We start from the raw sequence: 21,702 nt of genomic DNA on the forward strand, positions 1-21,702 counted from the left end.
TTGCAGTAAATTTAGGAGGACTTTTACTCCAGGCACTCCTAGAATATTGGCCAAGAACACACATAAATCCAATGGATGAAGAAGAAAATGAAGTAAACCATGGTTAGTATTTTTAGATTCAGATAATTGGTTAAGAATTACTCAGAACTAAAAGATACTTAAACTGTTTGCTAAATTGTGACATAATAAATATTTGTGTTGTGCCCAATTTATTATCCTCCCTTCCACATCGCAAAGTTAAAGCATCCATCCAGTCTTAACTGAGACTGCGAATCCAAGAGAGCCGACTATCTTGTGTGGCTTTCACTTAGATTGCTCGCGATAGATAAAATAAACCCTATAGATACTCAAATTACCTTTCCCTTAAAATTAGGCACCTTAGCAGGCTTATTCCAAAAATATTCCTCAGAGTATCTGTGACCTTTTGGATTTACCTCCAAAGCTAGCTAATTAGCTGTCCCAGAAAGCCAGGTTTGTCATTACATGGTCATACTTCATGTTGGCTTGAAATGTTGGTATTTCCTTAGCTTGATAATCTACCTGATTTTTTGACTCTGAATGTTTAAAAAAAAGAGTGAAAAATCCCAACTCAGAAGTGGCAGGATACATGAACAAGTGTGTATAAAGAATTAATGTCATTGAGGACATTCAAAAGATGTGTGTGCTACAGGCAGTGGCAGTAACTTGCACTGGGCAGCAGAGGAGGACATGTTTTGAATGTATGTACTTGGCTCAGTTTTATTAAAGGAAGGGGGAAAGAAAAGAACTTAGAATTTCACATCTCATGTAACCTACAGCTGGTTGAGGAGTCATTGAGTCCCACCTACTGAGGCTTAATCTACTGAAGATTCTCTGCTGACCACCAGGAGTGAGCAACAATGGCGAGTACCTCCTGCCAGGGACTTTGTTCTGGCTGATAGATTCATTCATAATGATTTGTAGAATATAAATCTCTCACAAGAGGATGACATGCTTCCTTAAACACCAGTCTTCTGATGTCCCTGTCAGAGGGCACTGGCCCCATCCATGGTGGCTTTTCTTCTACATCACCCGAGCCCACTTTGCTCCCTGTCTGAATTGTACAGTGGACTGTGAGCCAGAGAAACTTATGGGAAATCTTTCCACCTAGGGTCAAGAAAGCTAGGTTTTGGTGTGGCTCTGTTGATTAACAGCTATGTTGCTGTGGGCAGGTCATTTCCAGTTAGGCAGGATGCCCTCAGAGGCCCAAATAAACAATAAAGATTAAGTAATCAAAAACAGTGGTAAAGTCAGCACCCCTTGGATCCAGGCTGGGAAAGGGTGGAGCGCAAGGAAGAAATCACCAAAAACCCCACATCATCCCCGTATATCAAACTGTCATGGGAAAGAAGGCAGGGCAGGGCTTGCCCACCTCCTCAGCCAGAGCTCAGGCTGTGGCATCTGCACCGTGCCTCAGTGGACACTCCACAACTGTTCACATGGTGTTTGGTTAGCAGCTCGAGTATTCAGACCCCTTAGCAAGCTGTAGGTGGGGGTACTAAGGACACATGGGCATGGCCCTTGTCCTTTAGGGGGCTTATGTTCTGGTAGGGCAGAGGGCTACTTACGGAGAGTATTCTGAGAGAGAGAGGGAGAGAAAGAAGTATTGGGTGCTAGGAGAGAGATTCCACAAGTGCTATAGGACTTTAGAAGGTGAGAATTGCTTCCAATTTCAATAGGGAAATGGTCATGAATGAGTTGGCGCTTGAGTCGAAGTCAGCTGCACTGGATCAAAAGATTACAAAGAATGCAGAGTGGAAATGAAATCCGCAGAGAACAATAAAAGTAAAATTGTGGCCTCTTTGAGGATTTTATTTTTCCCTCATACCTCTGTCATTAGCTGTGGCTGTCCTTAAACATGTTTTCTTTTCTCAGGAAATTTTTCTGAGTGTGACATTCTACAAAAGAAACCCAGATCATCATTTATAAACAGGCTGTCCTAGAATTCCTTGTGGCTGAAGTAGTTGTTTATGTTTTTGTTTTGAATCTCAAACATTAAACTCCTTTTATTAAAATCCTCCAAAATGTAGTCATTTCTCATGAAGTACACTATAAGTTGCCATGTTTCTTATTTTCAGGAATTTAACTTTTGCTTGTTTTTAACCTTTTTTTCTGACTGGCTGACTTATAGGACTTTTGACTTTAAAATCCCTGCAATTTTTGAAGCTTGTGGAAGTAACATGTCTGGAATCTGTGTTTTTAGTACTAATCTGGATACTAACATCACCTGCATCTTTTCCTAGTAAATGGGGAGCATGAGAACCGAGTACAGAAGGGAAATGGATATTTTCAAGTGCCCCCACACACACCCGTGATCTTTGGTGAAGCTGGAGGTCGCACACTGTTCAGGTATGGGTAGGAAGGGCCAGAGGCCCTGCCTGAGAAAGCTTCCCGTTTGCTAAGAAGTATTGACTCCAACAGATGTTAGAAGTTGTTTATTTGTTAACTTTTAGGGATGCCAGAGATTGGAAGCTTTCCCACGTCCATGAGATAGTGAAATGCTTGTTGCTATTAGACCACATTCTATTAATAATTCTATCTAATAATTGAGAGGACAACCTCTAGTGTTAAAATGAGATAGATACCTTGCCTGAAGGCAGCTCCTCTGGTGGTCTCTGCAGGAAACTCACTTTGTCTTACTCTGCCTGTGTGACTGCAAGGGTCAGGGAACAAATGGCCTCACCAGAAGTCCACAGATGAGCATCAGAGTAGGTTAATACTTTCCTTTGGGCTGGGCCAGCAAAGAAGAGCTGGGCAGCTCCTGGGAACTGTTGTGGTTGATGCTGGCCTGACCTGGGGTGCCAGGCAGTCATGTGTAGGGCCTTGCAGGGAAGGGCTGGACTGATTGACTTCCCAAGTTGCCACTAAAGCCTTGATAGAGCCAGGGGGAGAGCCTTCTAGTCTTCGATAGGTGGCAGAAGTAAGAAAAATGCTTGTCTTACCCTTGAATGCAGAATTCACTTTTTTTATAGTAGTTTCCTGAGAGTGGTTATCAGAAATATCCTGGCCCCCATTGCATGTGAAGGCCTTTGCCATGCACTGTAGCACTGGCAGGCAACCTTTCTTGAGTGCTTTGCTTGCACCCAGGTTTCCTGTCGTCACCCAAGGACTCAGAGAAGCAGCTATAGTGTAGATGTGTGGCCTTGTAATCTGGGGGCCTGAGTTTTAGGGCCTGCTTGCCCTTTTAGCTGAGTGAGTGATTCTGTTGGGCTGTACTTTATTTCCTCAGCTGTTGAGTGAGCATTATCCTAAATGAAATCCATGAGGGTTCCTGCCTCTAAAGTTTGTTAACAGTGATTTTGTCATCTGCATTTGTGCCACTTACTACCTGCTCTACCTGCTGGATTATGTTTAGGCTGCTGTGCCGGGATTCTGGGGGTGAGACTGAGTCAATGCTTCTTAATGAGACGGTGCCACAATGGGTAATTGACATCACTGTGGATGTAAGTGTCCTCCACTCTCGCTTTGTCCTTTTATTTTTTCCAACTTAATAAATTAACTGATTTAGACAATATAATCTTAAATCTTAAAAAACACTAGATTCCCAAGTGGAATCCCTATCTGCTTCCTTGTAGTTCCAGAGTTGCAGAAGTAGTATTGATAATTATTTATATAGTTATCTTTGTTGAGTTTTAATTATAAAAATAATAAATGATTTATCAGTAAATACTAAATGAATGAAGTAAAACTCCCATTTCTTCTGCATTCATTCTTGCCCATTCATTCCCTATCCTTCCTCTCAGAGGTAACAACTATTAATAAGTTAATGCATAGCCTTCAGTACTTTTTTCTTTGCATACACAAGCATATATTATTTGTTTACATATACGTATAGTTCATTTTATTTTGCACAAAATCTCTTATACATACTGCTCTGCAACTTTTTTCACTTAAAAATGTATCTTAGCCATCTTTTCATGTCTATACATATGGACCATTCCTTTTTAATGGCTGCATAATATTCCTTGTTATAAATGGTACCATAATTTATTTAATCAGTCCCCTATTAATGGACATTTAGGTTGTTTCCAATGTTTTCTATTACAAACAGTGCTTCAGTGAACATCCTTGTACATATATCTTTGTGTACTTTTTAGGATAAATTCCTAGAAGTGGAATTGCTGGATCAAAGGGTATGCACATTTTAAATTTTGATAGATATTGCCAAATTGCCCTCCACAAAGGCTAGACCAGTTTACACTCTCACTGTCAGTGTATGAGTGCCCATTCCCCCACACCTGCACCAACGCTGGATATTTTTAATCTTTGCTAAAAAATAGTCAAATGTTATCTCATTGTTTTAATACAGATTTTTAAAAAATTCATAGTGAGGTTAAGCATCTTTTCATATTGGCCATTTGTATTTCTTCTGTGAATTGCCTGTTTGTATTCTTTACTCATTTTTCTGTTGGGTCGTTTGTCTTTCTTATTGATTTATAAGAGTTCTTTATATTGAGTATTAACCCTTTGACTATTATCTGTCTCTCTCATTTACATTTTTGCTTTGTTCATAATGTCTTTTGCCAGGTGATAGGTTTTTATATAATCAAAAGTTTAATTAACCAAATTGATCCTTTATGACTCTGAGTTTGATGTCTTGTTTAGGTATTTCCCATTCTAAAGTAACAAAAATGTTCTCCTATATTCTGTTTAGTACCTTTATGATAATTTTTTTATGTCTAGATCTTTAACCTACTAGGAATTCATTCTTCTGCTTGGTGTGAGGTAGGATTTTAACTTTTCCCAAAAAGATAGCCAGTGTGCCAGCACAATTTATTAACTAATTTATCCTTTTTCTGCTAATATGAAATGCTATCTGTATCATGTACTAAATTTCTATATACACCTGGATCTGTTTCTAGACTCTGTTATGTACTATTGGCTAATTTTATATATTCCTAAAGCCGTATGAAAAGGAATTTAATCTCAAGAACCTTTAGAAAATATATTTTCTATCCCAGATATACCTCCAAGAACTTAAAGCCAGTATAACACCTGATGGGTATTCTGTGGTCTTCTCTGTGTCCGAGCTCCCCATAAACCACTACTTCCTTTGAGTATGAAACTCACCTGGGGTGCTTTGCTGACCTTAGACCTGTGGCCTGTTGCTGAGAAGAAACATCCAGATAGGATGTGACATGGAAGCTCGGAGGGGATTAATACCCTGAGAAAAGATGACCAGATAATTTTATCCTTCATTTAAGTGTGTGGTTTACCTTATGGTAGACATCTAGGTTCTTGGCTGACATTTCCACTCTTTCTTAAAACCTCAGACCTCATTCTGATGTCAGAGGGAAAGAAAATGGGAGGACCTGATTGGCCTTTTCAGTTGGATAATGGGCCTCACCAGCGTAGAGTGTGTGGCTTTGCTCAAAGGTGAATGTTGTGGGTTTCTCTCAAGACACTCAAGGTTTTGTTTGGGCCTTTAGGTGTTAGCCCCAATATTTTAATGCAGAATATTGATATTTTGGTTTTTATGGCTTGGAAAATTAAAGTTTGTTTCCCTTTAATACCTCCTTGTACTGTTATTGAAGAAGAGCCATGTTATAATTTGTTATTGCCACTAATACTAAATATAATTTGTCTTTACATATCTTTTATTACAAAACCAGATGTCATACTTTTCTGATAAATTTTTTCAAAGGTTGACTTATATCATTTGATTGCTTACTATAAACTTCATAGAACGTTACTTTTAATTATAAAATAATTATTACTTGTAAATCATATTTTCCTATTGAACATCATTTTAGTTTGTCAGCTAATAGAAACTATTATACCTTTTTAACTTTTGATATTTCAGAAAAATATGCCCAAATTCAACAAAATTCCTTTCTACCTCCAACCTCATGCATCTTCAGGAGCAAAAACCTTAAAAAAGTAAGTAAATGTAGTGTTGTGTGGTGCCTTAATCTAATTAATTACTGGAGAGAATTCTTTTTCCTTATGATTGCTTTTATGGTAAAGGAGGCAAATGCTAGATCTAAGGCTGAGTTTTATAATATTGTGTGTATATGTAAGTTTTAAGAACCTGAATTAATCTCATTTAGTTGCATATAGTCTGTCTTAGGAGTACACTATAGAAAATCTTGCAGGCGTGGGGAAGCTGTGGCCTTCTGATTTCAAGATTGTTCTTTGTTAAGCACCAAAGGAGTCAAGAAAAGCTTCGTCTTTCTCCACTGCTCCCCTTTTAATAAAAGCATTTGTTCTGTAAAATTTGGATTTAGTCAAAAGGCCACACTTAGGGATCTAGAAGGCCACATGTGGCCTTAAATCTGCAGGTTCCCCACCCCTGGAAGGCCTTGACATTTATTGGTTTATTTCTATGGTATGTTTTGTCTTTATAAGATGTTAACACCAAAGAAAAAATAATATGGTAGAGAAATCTAGTGATTTCCCTGATGTCACAATATGCTATTGCTTTTTATAGGGACAGACTCTCTGCTAGTGACATGCTTCAAGTCCGGAAAGTTATGGAACATGTTTATGAGAAAATTATCAACTTGGATAATGAATCTCAAACAACTAGCTCTTCTAATAATGAAAAATCAGGAGAACAGGAAAAAGAAGAGGATATTGCTGTAATGGCAGAGGAGAAAATTGAACTTTTGTGCCAGGACCAGGTAAGTGGACTTGAGGACCACATCCCCATTTTTTCCAGTGCTGGTGCTCAGAAAAAGTGACATAATATGGTGTGATTGTAGTTCTCAAATCTATTGCCTTTGAGGGGGCTTCTGCTTTTAGAAGGCTCTAAGGAGTCCTGGGTCTTTCTCTCACCTATTTGTGAGGCCCCTTCGGAATGGCTCTTCAGTCCACCCTGACGTTCCTGTTTACCCCCAGGAAGGTTTTCAGGAAAAGGACACATAGATTTAAATACACATATAGGCCAGGCGAGGTGGCTCACGCCTGTAATCCTAACACTCTGGGAGGCCTAGGCGGGCTGATTGCTCGAGGTCAGGAGTTCGAAACCAGCCTGAGCGAGACCCTGTCTCTACTAAAAATAGAAAGAAATTAATTGACCAACTAAAAATATATATAGAAAAAAAATTAGCCGGGCATGGTGGCGCATGCCTGTAGTTCCAGCTATTCGGGAGGCTGAGGCAATAGGATCGCTTGAGCCCAGGAGTTTGAGGTTGCTGTGAGCTAGGCTGATGCCATGGCACTCACTCTAGCCGGGGCAACAAAATGAGACTGTGTCTCAAAAAAATAAAAAATAAAATAAATAAATACACACATAGACAAATGTGGATGTGCTGGTAGCTTTTTTTTTTCTTTCTTTCCTGACAAGAAAATGACATACATTCTTTATGACTTGCAGAGCAGCATATGCCTTGTTAGTTTAAGATTTGGAGTGGAGGTAGGTGCAGAAATGGCAGAGCTATTTTTGTGCTCAAGGCATGCCTTCAGAGGAATGGTCGAAAGAGGGTTTGGTTTCTCTGGCATAGTCACAAAAGATGCACATCTCACTGTGCGCAGTTTCAGGCCTGCATGCATGGAAGCTGAGACAGCCAGAGCAGGCCATCGGGCATGGGAGAGGAATGAACAAGCTGGATCATCTGATGAAAGTCCCTGAGTTAATGGTAAAGTTTTAGATATTAGGGACTGAAATTTTTTTATTTTTCGCTATTCAGGTTTTGGATCCAAATATGGACCTTCGAACAGTGAAGCACTTCATATGGAAGAGTGGTGGTGACCTCACCCTCCACTACCGTCAGAAGTCCACGTGAAGGGTGGGCTAATGCTCCTGGGTATTCATTTACTACCTTCCTCTATGGCCCCAAGAGTAGTCCTAGGAAGCCCACTGAGCCCCAACGGGAGCAAGACTCCTAACGGCCGACTTGGTATGGACCGAGATTATCTTTCAATTGAAGTGACTAATTGAGATGTAATATAGAAACCAGTCTCCACGTGTAGATTAAGCTGTCCCCAGAGGAGCAGAGTGCAAGAGCAGAAGAGCCCCAAGCAGACACTGTCTTGCGAGATGTACAGAGAACTCACAACAGGCCAGTGCAGACTTTGCTTCCTCCTTTTGTTTCAAAGGACCTTATCTTTGTTAGCACTTGTTAGTGACACATTGATCAGGACGCATCTGTCACTGTGTTTCGACTTCAAACCCACACACTCTGTAGCTTTTCTAAGAGCGTACATTCCATTCATGCAGTAGCTATGAAGGCTTTTTCCAAGTTTGTCATAAAAAAAAATTGTTTTCACCATTTAAGATATTTTTAATGGGAATTTGCTGTTGCACAATTTGAGAACCAGCCCGTTTCATAATAAATGATCAATGTTGGGCTTGTTTTTAATATTGCATCTCAGATGTGTTCTTGTAGGAAGATGTGTTGAAATTCCAGGTGCTGGAATCACAGCACTTGGACTGCTGGGCCAGAGTTTGCGCAGCCCGTGCCTAGCGATGCTGCGCTCCCCCATGATGCCCTGGCTGTGCAGCAGCCCCGGGGAGGTGCAGCGGTCCCCCTTCCTCCACTGTGTCCAGTTTTATTTATAGGCAAAGCCAGCTGAGACCACAGGGTCTTGCTCTAGTGAGCAGCATGACATCATCAAAACCTAAGACCATGATGAAGTTTTAATTTCATTCAAATGTTACTTAAAACTTACAGTGTCAGAGTAAAGGGATATCATAGTGAGTTAATTTGATATTCATAACCTAGAAGTATACATATTTGTTTTTCCAAAGTTTTATATGCAGGTTTTTGTTGTACCTGTATCCTGATCTTCTTTTCACTGTTCTTTCTAACAATCTAAAGCTTTCATAGAATCATTTGGATCTTGTACAGAATATAACTTATTGGGGATAAACACTTCAACTTTTGGCAGAAAATACTTTGGATTTCCCCAAGGTCATTTGTATTCAGACTAGATCAATGGTCCACCCCCATAAAACTGCATAAGACAAGCCTCCTGTACGAAGCCAGAAGCACAAGTGCCTTCAGAGGGCAGTTTATTCCAGTCCAGTCGCCTCCCCAGCTTGTGTGTGGCTTGTCCCCACAATAGCAGGGACTGGGGAGGGGGTGGGGGAAGGTTTTTTTCTTTTCTATATCTTCACAGGTTCAGCTGGGGGCAGCTGATGGGCCCAGGTCCATACTTTACTTATGAGATATTCTGATCCGCACAACTACAGAGACAGGGTTCCCTCACTGCTGGCCAGCTTCCTTTGGAAAGTGGACAAGCCATTGTCTCCTACACTTTGAAGAAGTGAGCAAAGACGTGGCCACATTTCCAATGAACTGAAATGGTCATTTTCCCTTCCTCAGAGAGCAACCAGCTTCTTTTTTTTAAAAGTCCTTTCTATCTATCTGTTGGATACAACAGTGCACTTTTGGTGTACATTTTTTAGCAATAGTTGTGAATTAATGGCAAAAAAAAAAAATTACCAGCCCCAAGTTGTGTTTGCACGAGGGGCCTTTGAGCTGAAGAAATGGGTTTTGCTGGGTTATTTTGCCCTGTGTGCTGAGCCTTGGGTGGCTGCGCTCCCTTCCTGTCATAGATCTGACCCCTGGCATGATTGTACATTTTTCCCCCTCCAGTCAAACCAGTAAGTAATACAATTTCCAGAAAATTTGACAGTCTGCAATGCCAAAAGAGTAAAAATCTGTATTTCACAGTTGTATAGAATAAAGGCTTTAGTTAAAATATTTCAAAGTGTAGTACACATTTATTTTTTTTTCACTTGTCATTTTCCTTTATAGATTACAGAGATAAGAAAGAAACCTCTGGTTTCATGTTCACCCTGGAAAGTAGGATTATTACCCATTTTATCCTTCAGTTTACGGGGGAGGGAAAAGTACAAATGAGGGAGGGAAGAGCCAGAACCTTCAGGTGAGGGCAACTTTGGGTCAGACTGCCAGGCTACATAGTTAAGGGAAGCTGGCCCCAGAACAGTCCTGTGGCGATCCTGTTCTACTTCCTGCATTCCTGCAGACTTGACACTGGGCTCCCAGACAATCCAGGACACAATGGCTCACTGTTATACACACTTATTGGCTACTCTGGTAGGCTTGACAAGGGTTTGCTTTAAATGTAGTCACAGTGCCTAAAACTTAGGGGCCCTCTCTCCATATGGTCAGTCTGTGCCTGCCCACCCCGGGACAGCCCTTGTCCTGCAGACCTGCCAGAGCTCGTGTGTTCCCTATACATACACTGACATTACAAATCATGCTATAAAAGTGAGACTTTAAACTGGGAAGAAGCTGGAAGACAAAGCCAGAGGCAGCTTTCACAGTAATTAGCAAGGAGTGTGGGACGGTGAGGATCCAGTCAAAGCAGAATGAGACTGCAGTTGATAAGGGGCTGCAGGAACTGAGCAGAGTTCCTAGCCTTAGCCTCCAAAGGCACCTGGAGGTGGGCAGAACAGCTTTCTCCCATAGTACAGGAAAGAACAGAAGGGCCCTTACCCTCTTGTCTATGCCCCTAATTCCTCCTTGGGTTGGGGGCTGCTATATGTGAAGAGACCTAGTTGGCTTTGAGAGTCTGCTTAGGATGGTGAACTTTACTTTGCAACTTTAATTCACTATTGGGACTATTTGGATGCCTTGTATATTTAGAAGACATAGTAGTTTAAGTTTGGGAGCTAACAGGTGTCGCCACTGGGGATACTAGCTCTGTGGCATGTAGGCCCAAGGAAGAAGAAACATTGTGGTTTCTGGCACAAGTGGGTCTCTGCTAAAGGGCCTAGAACTTCCAACCCCCCCCCTCCCTCCAGGAGAGGTGGGCAAGTATACTGCCTCTCTCCTCTAACCATGACTGGCATGTTGGCTAACCTGAGCCAACTGTGGCAGTGTGTAGCATAGGGATGAGGGCACTTGACAGAGTGGTGTTTGGAGGCCCCTTCCAGTACAGACAGGGCTGACTGGGCTACGCAGGGATGATGAAAGCAATCAGGCCAACACTCAACACCAACCCTTTTCCTTCCTCACCCCATCTACATGCTAGATTATGACCTGACTCTGCTGCCTCCTGGGCAGCCCCAGTGACCGGAGCAGGAACAAGCACTGGACCTGAGGGTGGATGGCCGTAAGATGCCCTCCTCCCCGCGAGGCCCATGGCTTCCCCTTGACTACACACTAAGGCTTCATGCCCCACCTAAGCAGCAAATCCTTCCCCTTCCCCTAACTCATACAAACCATATTCAGTCCAGGGTTATATTCCCAGCCCTCTATCACCCCAGAAGGACTTGTTTGAAACCCCCAAAACCAGGACCATCAGTCAGGCTAAATGCTGAGAGGTCATCTCCTGGAAACCAGAAGTAGGGCCTGAGCAGACACACAAGCCCCCTGCCAGCAGAAGTCCCTGCACGTCACCTAGGGCTGCTGCCTAGGAAGCTGAACATACAGGGCCGGGCACGCAGGAGCTGGGCTGCCTGCCCACATCTGGGCCTCATGAAATGTCATTAAGAGCCCTGTCACAGCCCAGGGTATTATTCTGGGGTAGAGACTGGGGCCTGTTTGGCCAGCCCCTCAACCTCCACCCCGAAATCTGAGCTCTCTGTGCTTGCTGGCTCCTCCTCAGCCTGGGCTTCAAGCAGCTCGGCAGATAGCCCGTCTTCTGGTGAGGCTGCAGAGGTGAGACTGTCGGGAAGGGTCAGCTGAGGCAGGTGGTCCAGCTGGGCTTGGGCACTTGGGCTGTCCAGGAAGGAGACCTCAAACTCTGACCCAGACCAGGTGGTCTCACCTGGAACACAGAAGGTGAGGCTGAGGAGGAATACAGAACACAGGGCCACGTTCTGTCAGTAAACCCACTGACCCCCCCATTGCCACCTCAGGCCTTGATGGAGGATGGGAGACGGAGTGTATAGATGCTTTGATGTGGCTGTATTCAACCCAGATGGTCAGCCTCTAACCCAGCTGAGGAATTCATGGCAGCTTTCCCAGCAACCTGGAGTCCTTGCCAGAGGACTTCAGGAGATGCTAGCCACTCACCGCCCCGCTCGTGAGAACTGTTGCTAGAGCAGACGTCCTCTAGCCCTGAGGCTGAGACAGCTGTTGTGGAAGTCAGCACTGTGGAAGAGGGCAGGCTGGGCCACACACTGGCATTGCTGTTGTCCAAGAGCGAAATACCTGACACGTCCAGGAATCCTAGGGGAGGGGCACAGTTTTTTGCCAGCACAAAACCCTGACCACTGGAAAGCCAATACCCTGGGCTCACCCTGCCCTGTTCCTGGGGCATCTGGCCCAGCCTGTGAGACCGTCTTCTCAACCCTGGTGATACCTCTCGCCCAACCCCAGTGGTGCCCATTGCCTGTTTCTGAGGAAAGAAAGGGGTTGGTATCAAGGGAGTAGCGCAGTAGCAGTGGACCTAGACTCTGCTGTTTCCAGTTTGCTGTGTGACCTGAAGTAGGCCACCTCTCTTCTCTGGGTTACAGACTCCCCATCCCTGCACTGGACTGGATGATCTGCAACTATGTTGCTGTACATGAGACATGAGGGGTCAGCAGGCCCCAGGGAAAGTTTTGGCACTGCTGCCAAAGTCCAGCCCTGAGCCCAGCCCACTCCTCTCCAGGGCCTGCCCAATACCTGGGTCCATGACTCGCTGCACTGGAGGTGGAGGGTGAAGAGGAGTCTCCAAGGAATGTGGAAGTCCCCCAAGGTCTGGAGCACCATGGCTGACATTCCCAGGCCCAGGAAGTGGGCCTTTCATGGAGCAGTCAGGGGCCTGCAACAGGGCCTAGGGGAGCCAGACAAAGAGGAAACAGGGAGGGGGCAGTCAGGACAGGGCCTTGAAGTGAAGGATTTCACAGTCCAACTTAACCACCAACCCAACCTTGCCCTGTGAGCACCTCTGCCTGAAGGAAGGGAACAGCCCTACTTACCTCCCCTTCCTCTGTAGGCAACATGAAGTCGGCAGGCCTCCCCTACAGTGTGGACACAGGAGCACTCTCCTTACTGTGCGGAGAAGCCCCAGCTGCTCACCCAGCCCCGACACATTCCCTTTGCTGCTTGGGCCCCCATCAGTGACCCACAGAAGAGAGGGCCTTCCTTGAATTTAGGTGTACCTAGACAGCATCCTCAGATGCCCCCGCACAAACCCAGGCTCCAACCCAGTGCCCAAAGGCGCTCTCAGGACCAGCTCATCAGCCATGAAGGCAAGGCCAGTACTTCCCTGCCAACTCAGCCAGACAACCATCTCAGCTGGGACTCTGGAGGCCCAGCCCCTGGCCCAGCTTCACCACAGCCTCACTGAGGCACAAAACAAGCCCATCTCAGCCTCAGTTTCCCACTCATGAAATGAAGATGACAACTAGTGCCTCGTCTCCACCCTCACCTCTAGACCCAAGGGGTAGGAGAGCCAAAAGTGAATTTCACTGTCCCAGGCAGGGCCATCTGCTCCCACTGGGTCCCAGAAGCAGATGGGCCTCCCAGAGCACAAGGGCCCCACACAGACACCCCTGGTGAGGGTTGCTGATGGCTCCCCAAGAGCAGCCTCCAGAGTCTTCTCCCCTCCCAGCTGGCAGGCCCCTCTGCCCACACCAAACTCCCCTCTCCCCTGGTTGGCAGATGCTCCCCACATACCTCCACATACTCACTCTGCCTGGAACCTATCTCCAGGGCAGGAGAGTCCAGTGGGATGGGTCCAGGTGGTGGGGTAGCAGGTGGTGGGGCACCAGGTGGTGGGGCACTAGGTGGCGGGGCAGTAGGCGGCTTCTTGTGGTAGCTGGGGGACCGAGTTGGGATCCGGTGTAGATACCCGTAGCCGATGCCACACCCAAGACTGCCAAAGGCCAGAAACATTCAGTCCAGGGGCTTATCCCACACAGCCCTTCCTACCTTCACCCCACCCACTACCAGCAGTAAGAGGGCTGGAAAGGGCACTCCTGGACCAGTGGTCAGCCTCAGGATCTCCATGGGACTGTGTGGTACATGCCCACTGGTCAGACCTCACCCGCCTAGCCCTGCAGCCCTCCAACTCCAGGAAGTACCTGCCATCTCCACCCCAGGCTGCATTGGGAGTTAGAGTCACCTCCCGGCAGGAGTCAGTCTCAGTATTATAAATCATGAGCTTCAAGGGCCTCCCTTCATGGGACTCGATGAGCGAAAAGAAGTCTTCAGACTGTAAGAAACACACAGCACCTGAGGCCTGCTCCCAGGACCAGACTGGAAACCTCAACAAAACGAGACACTTCTCAGGGACAGCACCCATCTCTCCACACCTCATCCAGGGGTCCCAGGGAGGGGCGAGCCATGGGTTCCTCACCTCCTGGAGGAGCTGGTCTGCGCCGATCACATAGTCTGCGTAGGGCTGCAGGCCGGCAAGGGCGGCAGGTGAAGATGGTTCCACATTCTGGGGAAGAATCACAAACTATCGGCCTCGCTGCTGGCGAGGTGGGAGGTGGCAGGGTAAAGAAGGGGCAGGGGGAACCACCTCTGCAGGTAGTGAGTAGGACAGTTGTTCTCTGTCCCTAAGTAGGGCTTCAAGCCCAGACTCCCTCCTCCAGTCTACAGTCTGGCCAGCAGAGGGCAGCACCATGCCACAGCTCAGCAACGGACTCTGGAATCTGACCCTGGGCTCCATCCCTAGCTCTACCAACTGCTTGCTGTGTGTCTGAACAAATTACTGAACTCTCTCAGCCTCAGGTTCCCCACAATTAAGAGTAGGATACATACTTACCTACTCACAAGGTTGCTGAGAAGATTAAAGAAATATATGCAAAGAAAGAAAACCCACCCTGGCTACAGGAAATGTCCAACTGCTTTGCTGCTACTGCTGTAGGCATGCGGCTGAAGAGCCCTGGGGGTTGGAGGTGAGGGAAGTGAGCAAAACTGGAAACAAGCGAGGACTGCTCTCTCTCGGGGAAAGCTCTACCACTCCCAATCTCCCAGCCTCCCTGGGAAATGCAAAGGAGTCTGCATCATCAGTCCCATCTCACTCATGGGCAAATTGAGGCAGGCTGCAAAGATTGAGAAATTTGCCTGGGCTCCCCCAAGAAGTCAGTGAGCAATAGAAGGGGCTAGAGACCAAATTTCCAACTTCTAGCTCAGACACCCTCCTCACATTAAGCCATAGGGGCTGCACATCTGAGAACCTGAATACCACCGATAGGTGCAGGTGTCAGGTGTGCGTGGGTTAGAACAGACTCTAACATCTAGGACAGCTTAGTCACCGGGATTCATTAAGATATTGATTGATCATATATCAACGTCTCAGAAAAACCACTATATAGAGCGTCACGTAGCTTAATGACAGGGACACACTATGAGAAATGTGTCATTAGGTGATGTCATTATTGTGCGAATATCCTAAAGTGCTCAGATGGTGCGGCCTACTGCACACCTAGGCTATGTGTATGGCCCATTGCTCCTAGGCCACCAGCCTGTGCAGCATGTGATGTGACTGTAGGCAATTCTAACACAATGGTATCTATCTAAACATGGAAAAGACACAGTAAAAATACAGTATTATAATCTCACGGGACACAGACAGATAAGCCAGTTTGGCTGTATGTGGGGAGGGGGTGGGGAGGGGAGGGGAAGAGGGAGAGAAGGAGGAGGAGAAAGGGAGAGGGAGAGAGGGGAAGGGGGAGAGGGACAGACTAGCAGCAGCAGCATTCCACTAGATGGCATTCCCACCTTTCAAATTAAGTAACCTAGGTATGGAGGGTAAGGGTGCCCAACATCACATGGCTAACACGAAGCAGGTATCCTGTTCAGGTAGTAATGAGCTGCTTTCTCTGGGATGGACCAGACTCTGCCCTCAGAGAATCCTCTGGTAAACCCACTGGCTGTTGGCCTCTCTAGCCATCTGGCTCTGGTCCCACCCGCCTCCTGCACGCCCCCCACCACCCCCAGACCTGCTGGCCCCGCCTTCTCCCTCATGCTGGGCGGCCCCACACTCACCAGCACGTGCCACACGTACTCGTGGGCCCTGCTGAAGCTGCAGAAGCGCACGCTGGCGCCCAGCAGGCCCCGGCCGCCCCACATGTTGCTGGGCACCACCTCCACCTCACGCACCCTCATGGTCTTCGTACTGAACACCTCTAGCTTCACGGGCTTCTCCACATTGGCCTTCAGCAGCGCCATCAGTGTGTCATTGTCCTCGTTCTGTGGAGGCAATGGGGCTGGCTCCGAGGCTCCCCCATACTGGGGCTGGGATCCTCGTACAAGTCTGGGTCTGAGATGGGGCAATGGCCTTGGTGGCCCGCAGCCTGGTGGGGGGATGGGCTGGGCTGGCAGCTAGGCCCAGGATCACAGACCAGGCTTGGGCCTGCAGCCACTGTGACCCCACCTCCCACCACACCCAAACCTCCCTCCCTCAGCCTGCCAGAAAACGACAAAGCAAGCGAAAAGCCTCCTTGGTCCACAGCACTCCGGTGCTACCCCTCTGTGCGTCCCTTGGCCAGAGCCCTCACACGTGCCCCAAGAGGCAGGCCACCTCCAAGAGTCCATCTGTCCCTAGTCTATCCCAGAGAGCTCAGGAGCTGAGCTCTAGGTGGAGTCCCAATAAGGCTTTGAGTGTAGCCCAGGAGGAAGGGGAGACAGGGCTGGGCCTCCCCCTAGAAGGGAGGCAGGAGCAGGCTGGGGACATCTGTCGGACAGAGGGACAGACACACACAGACACAAGCAAAACAGAGACAAGGTAGGGAGCCTCACCAGCCTCGCATGCCCAATGGTGAGGATGAAGTCAAAGTAGGCCTCCAGGCCCGCCTTCTGGGCTGGCGAGTTCTCCTGCACCTGTCCCACAGCAGAGGCCACAGTCACTGCACCAACCCGATGGCTGTTCAAGGAGTCCCCACCCTCAGCCCACCCCCACTCTCAGTTTCAGAAACCATCACCACTCCCAGTGTCCCTGTGAGGACAGATGCCTGGCATGAACTGTTCTGGGAATTGTCAAGGTTCACTCCATCCATCCTTTCTCCCTACCTTCCCTGGTCACAAATACTCTTCTTAGGAAAATGGTTCTTTCCTGAATATGATGCACAGATGCTTCTAGAGATGCTTCACGACCCAGGGCAGCCGTGGGGACTACCAGGAGGCATCAGGGAGACAAGCCAACACAGGCCTGTGGAATGCTGCCCCAGAGCACTGGGCCGGGGCTGGCTGGCAAGCCAAGAGGGTTTACCAGAATGGTTTAGACTGGACAAAAACGGAGGGCCCCAGGAAGGATGCAACCAACGCTGTGCCCAAAAAGAGGGAGTGGGAAAGGCAACCTGTAGCCAGATTCCAGGGGACCCCAGACCCTGGGATGGCAGACCCAGGCTCAGTCTAGCAGGTGATGAGAGCCACTGAGCCATGCTGCACAGGAGAGCAGACCCCAGGGCAGGACTGGGCCTGAGCTGGGGAGCCTGGTGAGGAATCCCTGCAGCCTGGCTGTGGCCTGAGGAGCCTCCCCAGCAGCTCAGCTAGAGCACCAGCCTCAGTCTCGCCTCCATGCCCATGCGGAACGCCTTCTCCAGGAGGCATTCCCAGCCCCAGAATGCTCCCTGTGCCTCCCTGAACTCCCCAGCTCACTGCCATCTCTAAAAACACAACAACCAGGCCTTGCAGGCTGTGGCAGAAATTCATCTCAAAGGCCCCATTTTACAGAGCCTTGCTCAAACAATGTGGCCTTTGTCCCAAGGTCCTGGACCCTGAAGGTGGGCCCACACCCTCAGGGCTTTGGTTGTGGGCACTTGATGACCCATTGGTCAGGCCAGGCCCCAGCCAAGAGGGCACAGGGCTCATGTGGTCTCAGGTTCTTGCTGCCCCTTTGGGGGAAGGCCCTGTGGCTCCTGCTACCCCCACCAACAGCCCCTTCAGCCTTAGATTCCCCAAGCTGAAGGAGAGCTCATAGAGAACCAGCTGAGAACAAACTGCTGAGCCTTTGGATCAGGGCCAGTTGGTCCCCAGAATTAGGACTACCTTCTGGGAGTGTCACCAATTAAGCCCCTGCTTGCCACCTCCAGAAGCTGCATGGCTTCCAAAGAGAGTGAGCTCAGCAACCAACCCCAGCCCTAGCTGGCCTAGCCCAGAGGGTGAGCTGCTCCCAGTTGTAAGAAAGGGAGCTCTGGGCCCTGCCTTCTGTCTCTTCAGGGGTCTTTTGAAAACCACAGGACAAGCCTGGGCAACATAGTGAGACCTCACCTCTATAAAAAAAATAAAAATTAAAAAAATTAGCCAGTCATGGTGGCACTTGCCTGTAGTCCCAGGTACTCTGGAGGCTGAGGCAGGAGGATCACTTGAGCCCAGGAGTTTGAGGTTGCTGTGAGCTATGGTGGTGCTACTACACTTTAGCTTGGGTAACAGAACAAGACCCTCCCTGTCTCTGATCCCTCAGGTAAGGCCACTGCTCCCACTGCCTGCCTGTTCCCCTCCTCTGCATTTTGTGCCAGCTACCATCCACCATCAATGAGGTCCACAGGCCCCCTCCGCAGCCCTGGCCCACCCTTAGCCCACCCAGTCGGCCCACCCTCTCCTGTGGCCTTGTCCTCACCCCAGCTACAATCCCCTTCCCTCACGAGGACCTTATCCTTACTCACCATGGCTCCATAACTGAAATAATCTAAGCTGCTGCTACTGAACCCACTCCTACAAAACTACCGCCCTCCACCCAGCGCCCTTCACACCCCACAGCCCCACGAAGTGTGCTGCCTTTCATAAAACTTCCACCCCATTCCCCATCAGGGAGCCTAATGGAATTCACAATGATGGTGGCTTACATTCACTAAGGGGTTGGTTGACTGGGTGTGAGGGAAGGGTGCCACCTCCCCTGCTTTGTCCATCATTTAACCTTTTCTAACTCCAGATTACAGATGAAAACAAGTACTCAGTAATTCGATAATCTGGCCCCAGGAAATCTAACCCAGAGCCCTCCCCAACCACTGCTCTGTAACAGCAGTTTCCTGGTGAATCCTTTAAGCTTGCTGAGGGCAGGGACTTCTCCAACATGTGGGGCACACGATGAGAAGGCCAATATTTATACAATGCAGCACAGTTGTTCCCCCCCCCTTTTTTTTAAATGTAAATTGGTCATTTCACTCCTACAGTTAAAACCTTCCTTCCAATGGCTCCAGATCTCCAGATAAAATCCTAAATCTTCATGACAATATGCAAGGTTCCATGCAGTCCGGTCTCATCCTCTGCTAATCTCCTCCTCACACCCACCACATCACCCAAACACGCCAGCCTCACCTCCTGGCATTTCCTCAAACACAAGTACAACCCACCTCCGGGTCTCTGCACTTGCTGGTCCTTCTATCTGGACTAGTATTTCCCTAAATATCTGTACTGTCCACTCTTCCTTCGGAAGCATCTGTTCAAATGCGACTGGAGCAGAGACCATTCCTGACCACTCTATCCAAAATAGCACCCACCCATTTTTGTCCTTAGAGACAGGTCTCACTCTGTTTCCTGGGCTGGAGTACAGTGATGCGATCATAGCTCACTGTAGCTTTGAACTCCTGTGCTCAAGCAATCCTCCTGCCTCAACATCCCCCACTCATCACTCTTATCTCCTTAACCTGCTTTATTTTTCTTGCTAGTAGTTATTACCACCTACCATATATTTCTTTAGGGTCTCCCTGCTCTCCCTACCAGCATCCAAATGTAAGCTCCTGTTTTAACTCTGGTGCCTAGAACTCTGCCTGCCAGAATACTCAAAAATATCTGTTTATGTGAATGACAACCTCTGTTCCCTTGACCTATCTCCAATCTGTCCCTCTCCATCAGACCCCTCCTGTCTTCACTCCCACTATCACCTCACCACCCCATCTTGCCAAAATCCCCTATTCTTCTGCCTTCCATCAAACCTGTTGGAAGACACTCCTGGCTGGATGCATGCCACTGTCCACATTTTCTTACCGGTGCCTCACCATGAGAAAGCCCATTACCAAGCGCAAACCCCGTCAACTCTGGGTCCTCAGCGCCAGCTTGGCTTTCGCGTTAGAAAACGCCTTCTTTAGCCCTCCCATGTGGTAGCTGGTAACAGACACTTCCTTCAACACAGAGACCATCAACAGGCACCAAACCAAGAAACTTGTCTGTCTACACCCATTTCTGCGTCCATCTGCTTTTCACAAGGGAAGGGTGGGGGGCGTGCTACTTTTCTTCCCGGCTGCACTCAGGGGTCAGAGATCCTCCGGCCCCTTTCACCTTCACGACAGCGCCCCCCACCTCCCGCGCTGGCACAAGTCTCCACCCCCAATCCCCGTCTGGCTGCGGCCCCTCTTGTCACCTTCACAGCCCGTGCGGACTCTAGGAACCCCACTCCGTCTCTGATTCCCAGAAGCCTGACCGTCCAGACCTCCCGGCAGTGGCATCTAAAGGCCATCCTCCGCCCCTCTCCGTTTCACCCTGGGGCCCCTCCCCCAGCTGCAAACGCTCTCCCCAGGCTTCTGCTGCGTTCCCCTGGCCCTCCCGCTCCCCGCTTTCCCCCTGAAGCCCTTCCGAGCCCACGACTGGCGGCGCGCTTGCCGCCTGGCTCCGCGGCAGCAGGCGTCCGCTCGGCCACCCCGCCCCGGGGCTGTACGACCCGAGGCGGAGACCGCGGGGTCCTCAGCGCGGCGGCTCCCTCCGCAGGCCGGCACGGGGCGCGGCACACAGGGGGCGAGCGCGAGTGTGTGCGCAGCGCGTTCCGGCGAGGACTGGTGCCTTCTCCACCCGGGAAGAGCACCATTCCGGGCGGCCGCTCCGGGAAACGCTCCCGCTTCCGCACGGCCAGCACCCGGGACCGGCGCAGGGCCCGACCGCGGCCGCAGACGGGCCGGGGGCCAGGAGTCCCGCGAGGCCGCCTCTCCCAGGCGGTTCCCACCAGGCAGGGGCACCGCCCGCCACCCGGGTGACAACGCTCGTGCCGGAGCCCCGCCACAGCCGCCCAGCGGCCGGCCCCCAGACCTCCGGGCGCGTCGCCGCGGGCGGCCCGCCAAGGTCGCTGGCGCCGCGGGGGCGACTCACTTGGAACAGGTGGTAGCCCTCGGTGCCGCCCACGGTCTCCTCGGCGCTGTTGCCCAGGCCCATGACAGCGGCTCCGCTCGGCGCCCGCGGCCGGTACAGCTGAGCGGACGCCGCAGGCCGACCGGGCTTCCAGCACGGGCCGACTCTCTCGGCGCTCGATTGCCTGCGCCTCGTCACGTGCGGAGCGTGCCGCTCCCGTTCCACACGCTGACGCTCTAGCAACCGGCCGGCAGCGCCGTTTCCAAGGACGCTCGCGCCTCCACCTTTCGGCCGCGAGAGGCGTGCCTAGGACCCTGACTCCGGAATCCGGCTTCGCTCAGCCCAGCAGACCCGGACTCGGGGCCGCTAGCAGCCCGAGATGGGCAGCAATGACGCCTGCCTTATGGTGCGTGGACCGGAGCTGCCCGGCCGCTCCCCCCGGAGCACTCCGCCCCTGGCCCAGTGACCCCGCGCCCTGCTGCTCTCCTGCCGCCCCTCTGGCCGCCCTCCGCTGTCCCCAGCAGTCTCAGGCTGTCCTGCCCTTTCTTGCCTCACTCTCCCTGGCAAGTGCATCGCCTTCTGTGCCCTCTGTGCACCCGGAGCCCCAAGTTAGCACCCCGCACCCAGTCCTGTCCCCTGAGCATCCCCAAACCAACCCATCCATCTCCATCATCTTGCCATCATCCCTTCCACTTCCACCCACCCCACCCCCGCCTGCTCCTCCTCCGCATCCCCCACCTCAGTGGACGGCACCTCCATGTGATCTCCCAGGCTCCGTTCATACCTCTTCCCCATACCCGTTTTGCAATCCTTTCTATCAAGAAATGTC

The 21,702-nt window shown here is 49.5% G+C and overlaps 3 protein-coding genes across 7 annotated transcripts in view; 2 read left to right on the top strand and 1 right to left on the bottom strand.

Moving 5' to 3' along the window:
- WDR48 (WD repeat domain 48) overlaps positions 1 to 9,675 on the top strand; it is a 48,964-nt gene extending 39,289 nt beyond the window's left edge. For 2 of the 4 annotated variants that reach the window (XM_076006450.1, XM_076006457.1), the window contains 7 exons: positions 7 to 102; positions 2,262 to 2,367; positions 3,374 to 3,461; positions 4,116 to 4,151; positions 5,822 to 5,898; positions 6,449 to 6,641; positions 7,650 to 9,675. In XM_076006450.1, the coding sequence (XP_075862565.1) occupies positions 7 to 102; positions 2,262 to 2,367; positions 3,374 to 3,461; positions 4,116 to 4,151; positions 5,822 to 5,898; positions 6,449 to 6,641; positions 7,650 to 7,745 (692 nt within the window). In that variant the 3' untranslated portion in view covers positions 7,746 to 9,675. The remainder of the gene's footprint in view (positions 1 to 6; positions 103 to 2,261; positions 2,368 to 3,373; positions 3,462 to 4,115; positions 4,152 to 5,821; positions 5,899 to 6,448; positions 6,642 to 7,649) is intronic. The other 2 variants (XM_076006454.1, XM_076006460.1) reach the window with 1 other exon arrangement.
- A 268-nt stretch (positions 9,676 to 9,943) lies between these two features.
- GORASP1 (golgi reassembly stacking protein 1) lies at positions 9,944 to 21,025 on the bottom strand. Of its 2 annotated transcripts, XM_012742165.2 has the most exons (10): positions 20,895 to 21,025; positions 16,617 to 16,697; positions 15,864 to 16,067; positions 14,224 to 14,310; positions 13,949 to 14,079; positions 13,542 to 13,740; positions 12,842 to 12,883; positions 12,546 to 12,696; positions 11,952 to 12,107; positions 9,944 to 11,703 (listed from the first exon to the last, which is right to left on the bottom strand). In XM_012742165.2, exons 1-10 carry the CDS (start codon positions 20,955 to 20,957, stop codon positions 11,450 to 11,452), a joined length of 1,368 nt encoding a protein of 455 aa, XP_012597619.1. In that variant the 5' UTR covers positions 20,958 to 21,025; the 3' UTR covers positions 9,944 to 11,449. The 2 variants fall into 2 exon arrangements, with proteins under 2 accessions (XP_012597619.1, XP_012597620.1); XM_012742166.2 differs by lacking the exon at positions 12,842 to 12,883.
- Positions 21,026 to 21,030: 5 nt separating this feature from the next.
- TTC21A (tetratricopeptide repeat domain 21A) overlaps positions 21,031 to 21,702 on the top strand; it is a 32,891-nt gene continuing 32,219 nt past the window's right edge. The window contains exon 1 of the mRNA XM_020285420.2: positions 21,031 to 21,279. Coding sequence (XP_020141009.2) covers positions 21,253 to 21,279 — 27 coding nt within the window. The 5' untranslated portion in view covers positions 21,031 to 21,252. The remainder of the gene's footprint in view (positions 21,280 to 21,702) is intronic.

Source organism: Microcebus murinus, chromosome 1 (assembly GCF_040939455.1).
Source record: "Microcebus murinus isolate Inina chromosome 1, M.murinus_Inina_mat1.0, whole genome shotgun sequence".
NCBI lineage: Eukaryota > Metazoa > Chordata > Mammalia > Primates > Cheirogaleidae > Microcebus > Microcebus murinus.

Coding starts and splice junctions, on each gene's coding strand:
- GORASP1 (XM_012742165.2), bottom strand. CDS start 20,957: ATGGGCCTGGGCAACAGCGCCGAGGAGACCGTGGGCGGCACCGAGGGC. Junction 16,698..20,894: donor AGGGCTACCACCTGTTCCAA/GTGAGTCGCCCC, acceptor GCTGTGGGACAG/GTGCAGGAGAACTCGCCAGC. Junction 16,068..16,616: donor CCATTGGGCATGCGAGGCTG/GTGAGGCTCCCT, acceptor TTGCCTCCACAG/AACGAGGACAATGACACACT.